This window comes from Lontra canadensis, unplaced genomic scaffold (genome assembly GCF_010015895.1).
Source record: "Lontra canadensis isolate GAN:19392208 unplaced genomic scaffold, GSC_riverotter_1.0 scaffold141, whole genome shotgun sequence".
Classification (NCBI taxonomy): Eukaryota; Metazoa; Chordata; class Mammalia; order Carnivora; family Mustelidae; genus Lontra; species Lontra canadensis.
In genome coordinates, this window is record NW_022631135.1 from 847,435 (window position 1) to 856,806 (window position 9,372).

General features: G+C 39.1%; 1 protein-coding gene and 1 long non-coding RNA gene across 2 annotated transcripts; one reads left to right on the forward strand and one right to left on the reverse strand.

Annotated features, from left to right (window-relative positions):
- Positions 1–489: 489 nt before the first annotated feature.
- On the reverse strand, positions 490–2,213 carry LOC116858619. Its single transcript, XR_004380966.1, has 3 exons — positions 2,177–2,213; positions 1,780–1,890; positions 490–673 (listed from the first exon to the last, which is right to left on the reverse strand). It is a non-coding gene; the product is annotated as an uncharacterized LOC116858619 (long non-coding RNA).
- A 4,721-nt stretch (positions 2,214–6,934) lies between these two features.
- Positions 6,935–8,887, forward strand: LOC116858618 (hsc70-interacting protein-like). The gene has a single exon (XM_032843457.1). The coding sequence runs from the start codon at positions 7,014–7,016 to the stop codon at positions 7,746–7,748; it is 735 nt and encodes a 244-aa protein (XP_032699348.1). The 5' UTR covers positions 6,935–7,013; the 3' UTR covers positions 7,749–8,887.
- Positions 8,888–9,372: the final 485 nt, after the last annotated feature.

The window sequence follows — 9,372 nt, forward strand, 5'->3', positions numbered from 1 at the left end:
ATCAAAACCCATTAAAATTATGACCGGGGGAAGGGTAAGCGTGATACCTAAATACATGTTGGAACAAGAGAACAGCTCACTGGCGGGAGCTTCAACTTCACCACCACTGCCTCTGGGGCTAGGCTCATCTTGATAGAGTTAACTGCCTGCTTGCGTATGCTTTACATTACTCACAACTGGCAACCTGAGAAAGCTGCCGGCATGTGGGAAGAAGTATGTCTTGCTTCATTACTTCTATTCATTTCCTCCTGAGTCTCTGATCTCAACCGACTTTCAGCCAACGCTGAAGAAAGAACTGGCCTTTATCTTCTCAATAAGTAACTGACACGCAAACACGACTGCAACTGAATAGTCAGTTTTCATGATTTAGACTTCAATATTCTCACATGATTAACTTAAAGCAAGTCCTTTAAATTCAATCTGCCAGCTTTGAAACGTATTGTCAGTGTAAGGGTTCCTCTTACCTTATTTTACTTTGGCAACTGGAGTTCTTGATGGAAGAGACCTCATTCCCCAGTTGCCAACTCATTTCTCATTTCTCGGATGCAGTACAAGCTCTAGCCTGAAGACTCCGCCTCTTCCTTTCCCTCACTCTTGAGACTGGCAGTATCCTTACCATAAGGCATATTTTCATCTTCTCTCTGATGACCAGTCTTGACTGCAGAGTTCAGCCCTGTGGAATACAATCGAGTGAGGTGGGTAATGTTTGTAAGGACACTCACTTCTTTAGCAGCCCAGACCCATGAGATGATTTCCCTGACACCACTGTGAATCAAGGAATAAATGCAGCCTCTCTAATGAGGGGGGCAACCTTATTTCCTCTTTGATGTGGATCTGTGATAAAAACCAGAGGCACCTGGGTGGCTCAGTCAGTTGAGCACCTGACTGTTGATTTTAGCTCAGGTCATGATCTCAGGGTGGTGGGATCAAGCCCACATGAGGCTCTGCACTGGGCGTGGAATCAACTTAAGATTCCTTCTCTCCCTCACCCTCTGCCCTTCACACCTGTCCCCTCTCTCTCTAAAACAAACAAACAAAAAACCCAGGGGCAAAACAATAATGAAGAGCCCACAAAAAGCCCCTATACAAATGCAATCAAGGCACTAATAAAATAAATAAATAAATAGATGGTAATTCTTACCATTCTTAGCCAAGCATTGCTCCAACATCTTTGATGGATGGAAGCAAGCATCGTAATCCACACAGCAGCCCTACAACAGAGGTTGCATTCTTATCTCCATTCCACATAGGAAGAGAGCAAGACACTGAACAGTTAGATAATCTGTCCAAGCTCACACAGCTGGTAAAACAGGATTAGGATTCTGGATTCCAACCTAGATCTGGCCTCAGACCCCATGCTCTGAGCCACTGGGTACACTACCTTTCTATGAGTGGCTTTGTACAAACATATATTTTTAAAATGAAAGTCATATATCATCAACATCTCCCAAACCCCAAAGGAGGGCACATGCCTGGTTTAGTGATTTTTCTTAATTTCTGGATTTGCTTGAATAAAAACACTTATATTTTTTAAAACCATAAAAATCAAGTTGTTCAGTTATATGATTAATGAATCACCTTAACTTAAAAAGAATGAAGTCATATGAAAAACTAGAATATTTCCCTGCCAGAGTCACAATGAAAACATAAATTTATAAATTAAAATGTATGTCAGCAACATACTCCTAAATTTTATTCAGGGATGACTTTCTTCCCTTTTTTGAAAAAACAAAAAACAGTCAGGCATGCTATCAGTGGGCGGGTCTAGGTTTAAATCACTTCAATGCATTTGTACTCTCTCCATTATAGTCCATTAAGTGTTTGCCTCTTGGTTGTCCATCATTTACTTTGTTCTTGGCTGGGTCACTTAATGGCTCTGATCCTTAGCACCTGCAGGGATATGGGATGGTTTTGAGATAAATGGTGTGAAGGGCTCTGGTGGATACCTGCCTATGATAAATCACAGTTACTATCACTGTTGCCATTTTCATTATTAATAATTCTTCTCTAGAGGATGTGCTGGCTTTGTCTGCCCAGTCTGTCCCCCTCCTTACTTCTCCTGGTATTTGTGCCTCCCACTCCCTTCCTCTGAGGGATTCTTCCCAGTTCTGTGGTGTCTGGAGGGGCTGACTACAAGGGTGGGTTAGGACTCACGGTGGTCCTATTGGGCATGTACCTGGAATCCCCAGATTGGAGGGGAAACAAAGTTCTTCTTTTAGTTTGAATTAGAATCTCTAAGAATGTAGCATTCTTAGAGATTCTAATTCTAACATTGAATTAGAATCTCTAAGAATCTAACATCACATTTGTGGGGCATATACCTATAGAGGAAACGGAGAATCTGAAGCCAGTTCATGGGTGGCTAAGCTAAGGAAAAATATACCCAAGCACAGCTTGACCCTTATCCTTCCAGGTACAGTAATTACTAGTGCCCCATTTATATTCAGTTTTCAGAAATTTGCAGCTGAAAAACTTCTGACCAAGTAGGTTATTCATTCATTCATTTATTCTTTCATGCATTTATTCATCAGATGTTTATTAGATGTTTACCACGTGTTGGTTTAAGTGAAAAATTATATATCTGGTTCTGGAGATATATATAGATATATAGATCTATAGATCTATATATCTATATATATCTGTATCTCTCTCTCTATATATATATAGTATGTGTGTGTGTGTGTGTGTGTGTGTGTGTATATATATTTGGTTCTTGATATTTATAAGAAACTGAGTAGCTGGACAGATTTCAGAGGAAAATTGCAATTCTGGGTCTGTTTGAATTTTTGGATGGTCTTAGGCATGAGGGATGGTTTATGGCTTTCTGAAGCAGGCCTTGGGGTCTTGGCTGAAAGTAGGACACTTAGAGCCAGGCTACCATATCCCTCATTTTGTAAAAATCTGAGTCCAAAAGTAATTTTTATTATTTTTGAGAATACAGAAAGTCCAGAAGGTACAAATAAGGGAATAAAAATCATCCATAGACCAAATACCAAGAAGTAATCTCTGTGAATATATTGGTATATCCATTTCCAGTAAGACCTTATTTTGTCAGTAAATTCATGGGTCTGTGAGTAAGTTGATGGGTCAGAATTATTTTGATCCTTCAAAGATATTCTATTTTTTGGTCCTCTTCTGTCACAACTAAATTAGATGGTCGTTTAGGGTATAATAAAGGATCTTCAACTGGATAATCAGAGCAGCATTTAGCTGTGCCTTCTCATCAGGGGTACAAATTCTGCCTAAGTGACAACTGTCCACGGCCAATGGGTCATGTTCAGCAGGAGATCATCAGAAACTCTGCTTGCAGCTGCCACTTGAGCAGTTAAGCATGAACTAGATGACACATGTGAGAAACTGGCCATCCTATTAGACCAAAGAGGAGGCAGTGGAAACCTAAAACAGCTAAGTTCTGAGGCTCAATTAAACTCCAGCCTCTTCTTCCCACATACAAAGGACACCCACTGATCCACTAGTTTGCTCTTAAATGAGTTCCATCAGCAACTGATCCATGACATCTCTCATAGAACTTAAGGTCACCCAGTCCTGTCTGGATGTTTTGCTAAACTCCATGACTCAGAGGTGTCCTGTCCAGAAGGATATAGGATTTCATCCCTGTGGGTAGTTTAGAAACTATTCTTGTGATCTTATTTATAATATTCATTTCCTTCAAGAAATTATGGCTAAAGTTCTGCCTGAATCATCACAAATTCTGAACTAATGATATCTTAATTAATGGTTTTGAATCTCTTAGTTCTTATTTTTAACACGAATGAAATCTTGTTATAAAGTGGCTCTGATAATGGTGAAATATCTTGTTTTCAGACTAACTGTCCTACTAACTACAATTATATATTCTAGACAAAATGTAAAGATCACTTGTTCAAAGTCACTAGAGAAAGTCCAAAAGGAAGCAGAATTGAGAAGTTATTCAACACTTAAAATAAGCAAAGATACGGGTAAGACCCACATTATTCAGTTTTTCCCTGGATGGGGGTGGGGGACACACTTCAATCCAGGGCATGGAGGATGATCTCCAATAGAAATCCCTAATCTTAGTAGCCTGACTAAGTAGCCTGGACTACCACAGTAGCTGGAAATTGAGAGAACAAATCTCAAAAAGGAGGGAATCAGAGTAATAGAAGCCCCAAAATCTGTGTATTAACTTCCCTCAAATTCTTGGTTAACCTCTGAACTGTATTTATGCAGGATAAGATTCTAAGAAACTCAGAAGGAAAGTGATAGCTGGAAAATCTGAAAGACCTGCGCATTGGTTTCAGTGGCCACTCACCATAGAGAACACAGTTTAGACTTCAAGACCCACCCAATTAGAAGCATTTAGTGAATGTCCCAGGCTTCCATTAAAACTGCACAAGGGACATGCATTAGGAGTGAAGACTTACTCTCAACCTCCAAAATATGCTAAATGAAAGAAGCCAGATGCAAAGGACTACATACAGTATGATTCATTTATTGCATAGAGAAAATAAATTTATAGAGACAGAAAACAGATCAGTGGTTGCCTAGGACTGAGCATAGTGGTGGGGATTAACTAAATAGGCACAAGACAGCTTTTTGAAGTGATGGAAATGTTCTAAAACTGGATGGTGGATAAACAAAATGTCATATATATGAATTATTCATATATATATGGATGAACAAAATGTCATATATATATGTGTGTGTGTATATATATATATATATATATATATATATATATATATGGATTATTCTCTTTTAAAAGGAAGGAAATTCTGACATGTGCTACAACATAGAGGAACCTTGAGGACATTATGTTAAGTGAAATAAGCCAGTCACAAAAGGACAAATACTGTATGATTCCATTTATATGAAGTACCTAGAGTCATCAAATTCACAGAGACAAAAAGTAAAATGATGGTTTTCTGGGCCTGGGAGGAGAGAGGAATGGGGAATTGCTGGTTGGCAGGCATAGAATTTCAGTTTTGCAAAATATAAAGGGGTTCCAGAGATAGATGGTAGAAATAATTGCCCAACAATGTGAATGTGAATGTATTTAATGCCACTGAACTGTACACTTAAAAAACGGCCAAAATTGCAACTTTTATGTTATATATATTTTACCACAATTTTTAAAAATTGGCTTGTGGTAATCGTACAGCTCTATTAATTGGTGAAAAATCACTGAATTATGCACTTATAATAGATGGATTTTTTGGCATGTAAATTATACTTCAATTAAGCTACTAAATAGACCCTGAAAAAAAAGTCTTTTTCCTCAGACTAAGAAATTTTCCTTGGGACTAATGACAAAACTAAAATAAACCTACACTTAAGAAAGGCTAAAACCAAGATTTCCCAGCTCAAGGGGATTTTCCAATAATACAACTACTTGTTAGAACAAAAATCACACACTCTTCAGAAAAAAATAACACAATTGAGGTTGTCCATAATGGACTATCACAACACCAACTATGTAATTAAAAATCACTAACTGTAGCTCATAATCAAGAGAAAAATTTTAGTTAATAGAAACAGGCTAATAGACGGTGTAGATGTTCAAATTAGCATAAAGAGATTTTGAAATAACTAAAATACTTAAAGCACCTATAGGAAAAGATTAGTAGGAGAGGTGAGGTAGGGAATTTTAGGAGATATACAGAATTTGTAGAAAATTTGAGAAAGAAAATAACTAAATGGAAATATTAGAACTAAAAAGTACAATATTTGTAATAAAACATTCATTGGATGGCATTAAAAGATATTTGGCCATACCAAGAGAAAGCATTAGTGACTTTGAAGATAGAAGTCACCCAAACTGAGGCACAGAAAAAGAAAAGACTTTTTAAAAATAAAAGGAACCTGAATTGCCTGTCAAATGATATCAAGCAGTCTAATATGCATGTAATGGGAGTTCCAAAAGGAAAGGAGAGAACGAATCAGGCAGAAACTTATATTTGAAGAAATAAGGACAAAAATTTTCTAAATTTGATAGAAATCAGCAACCCACAGTGAAAGCCAAGCAAGATAAAAAGAAATAAAATCACATCTGATAAGATCATAAGGAAGCTTCTAAAAACAAAAGATGGAAAGAAAATCTTAAAAGCAACCATGGTTTACTGGGCGCCTGGGTGGCTCAGTGGGTTAAGCCGCTGCCTTCGTCTCAGGTCATGATCTCAGGGTCCTGGGATCGAGCCCCGTATTGGGCTCTCTGCTCAGCAGGGAGCCTGCTTCCTCCTCTCTCTCTGCCTGCCTCTCTGCTTGCTTGTGATCTCTCTCTGTCAAATAAATAAAATAAAATCTTAAAAAAAAAAAAAAGCAACCATGGTTTAAAAAAATTCATCCCATAAAGATAACAACAATACTTATGGTTTCCTTCTCCATCAGAAAAAGTAGAATCCAGAAGACAATGGAACCACATCTTTAAAATGTTGAAAGAAAAAAAACCTCTCAATCAAGCATTCCGTGTCTGGTAAAAACATCTTCTGAAGTGCAGGTGAAATAACTTACCTTCAAATAAAAAGCTGATAGAATGTGTTGTCAGCAGACCTCTCGCATAGGAAATGACCCTAACCATTCCTCTGGCTGAAGGAAAACGACAGGTGATACAGTTTGGATCTATTGTTAGGAAGGAAAAGCATTGGCAATGGAAACTATCTTTAAAAAATAATAGATTGGGGACGCCTGGGTGGCTTAGTGGGTTAAAGTTTCTGCCTTCCGCTCAGCTCATGATTCCAGGGTCCTAGGATGGAGCCCTGAATCGGGCTCTCCGCTCAGCAGGGAGCCTGCTTCCCCCCCAACCCCGCTCTACCGGCCTCTCTGCCTACTTGTGATCTCTCTGTCAAATAAATAACATCTTTAAAAAAATAAAATTATAGACTTTTTGTACTTCTTTTCTTACATTCTTTAAATGTCAATTCATAGTTCAAAACAAAAGTGACAATACTGCCCTTCCACACGATCACGCTGAGCTAGTACCCGCGCCTGGAATCCGGTCGCAACCTCAGCCTGCCGCCTGCCACTGCCTCTGGACCATGGACCCCCGCAAAGTGAGCGAGCTTCGGGCTTTCGTGAAAATGTGTAAGCAGGATCCGAGCGTTCTGCACACCGAGGAAATGCGTTTCCTGCGGGAGTGGGTGGAGAGCATGGGGGGTAAAATACCACCTGCCACTCATAAAACTAAATCAGAAGACAGTATCAAGGAAGAAAAACCGGATAGTAAGAAGGCGGAAGAAAACATAAAGACAGATGAACCATCAAGTGAGGAGAGTGATCTAGAAATTGACAATGAAGGTGTGATTGAACCAGATACCGATGCCCCTCAAGAAATGGGAGATGAAAATGTAGAGATAACCGAGGAAATGATGGATCAGGCAAATGATAAAAAAGTGGCTGCCATTGATGCCCTAAATGATGGTGAACTACAGAAAGCCATTGACTTGTTCACAGATGCCATCAAACTAAATCCTCGCTTGGCCATTCTGTATGCCAAGAGAGCCAGTGTCTTCATCAAATTACAGAAGCCAAATGCTGCCATTCGAGACTGTGACAGAGCTATTGAAATAAATCCCGATTCAGCTCAGCCTTATAAGTGGCGTGGGAAAGCACATAGACTTCTGGGCCATTGGGAAGAAGCAGCACATGATCTTGCCCTTGCTTGTAAACTGGATTATGATGAAGATGCTAGTGCAATGCTGAAAGAAGTTCAACCGAGGGCCCAGAAAATTGCTGAACATCGGAGAAAATATGAGCGAAAACGTGAAGAGTGAGAGATCAAAGAAAGAATAGAAAGGGTTAAGAAGTCTCGGGAAGAACATGAGAGAGCCCAGAGGGAGGAAGAAGCCAGAAGACAATCAGGAGCTCAGTATGGCTCTTTCCCAGGTGGCTTTCCTGGGGGAATGCCTGGTAATTTTCCTGGAGGAATGCCTGGAATGGCAGGGGGGATGCCTGGAATGGCAGGAATGCCTGGGCTCAATGAAATTCTTAGTGATCCGGAAGTTCTTGCAGCCATGCAGGATCCAGAAGTTATGGTGGCCTTCCAGGATGTGGCCCAGAACCCAGCGAATATGTCAAAATATCAGAGCAACCCAAAGGTTATGAATCTCATCCGTAAATTATCAGCCAAATTTGGAGGTCAAGCATAATGCCCTTATGACAAGTAAAGCCCTTGCTGAAGGAAAAGCAACTTCGATCACCTAATGGATGTCGCAATAATACAAACCAGTGTACCTCCGACCTTCTCATGAAGAAAGCTGGGGTGCTGTGAAGAGAATCCCTACCCCTCTGCTCCCCATGCAACTGAAACATTCTACAATTGTTGCCATTAGGGTATTCATTCAGATAATGTTTTCCTACTAGGAACTACAAACTTTAAACACTTTTTAAACCTTAAAAGTATTTAAAAACATATTAAAAGGGTGTGTTAGTCCCTACATTTTTCTTTACTAATCATTTCAGTTTTTTTTCCTTTGGATTAATTGGGCAAGGAAGATATTTCAGTGTGGAAGATTCATTGCTCAATTATAATGAGTGAAATAAAGGTTTATTAGTGGGAGGCAAATAATACATTAAAATAGATGAAGTTTGAGTTGGAGATACGGTTTCTGAGACATTTTGACTTGTCTTTTTAAATGCTTTATTTTTTAAACACAATTTATTTTGATAGAGCCATTGGGACCACCAGTATTGCAGTCGGACCTGGGTAGGGACCGGAAGTGCTTGGCAGGGCAGCAGCAACCTTACTCCTTTTATATAGTGTGCACCCTTGTGCAGATGCATTTAAATCTTACACTGTGGTGAAGGGATGATTTTTATAATGCTGCAGTAGACTTGGATTACTTAGCTGTGTTCTTGTCTCATATAGAAAATAAATGTTTTGCATTATTTCCACATAGGGGAAATAAGGGAATACTTTTTTTTTTTTTTAATATTTCTGTGTTTAGAGTGACCTTTCCTGGTCAGAAAATACCCATCTCTTTGTGTGCTTTCTGCTTATTTTCACGTCCCCCCTTCTCCCCTCCCAGTACTCTTTGGGCTAAAGATAGTCCTTTTTCACTGGCGTCATCACTATTACCATCATTCACAGCATAGTTGTGCAAGTATATGTAATGCTGGGTTTAATATGTAATACATATAGTGATTATGTAAGGTAATACCCATAACAGTTGTAGTTTCTTACTTGGCCAAGCGATTGCATATTTAAATGTTAGGTTTCCGCTTCGGTGAGATCTTAACCATCTCAGAAGATGTTGGAAGGAGGGATTCCCTTTGATGTTCAGTCTTCTGAGGAAATACCTGTTGCAGTTGGAGTTTATCTGACATTATTCATCTTCGTAGTTTGGAGAGTATGAGGTTTGAATTCATTGATATACATAGAGGGGAACCAAATTTCTT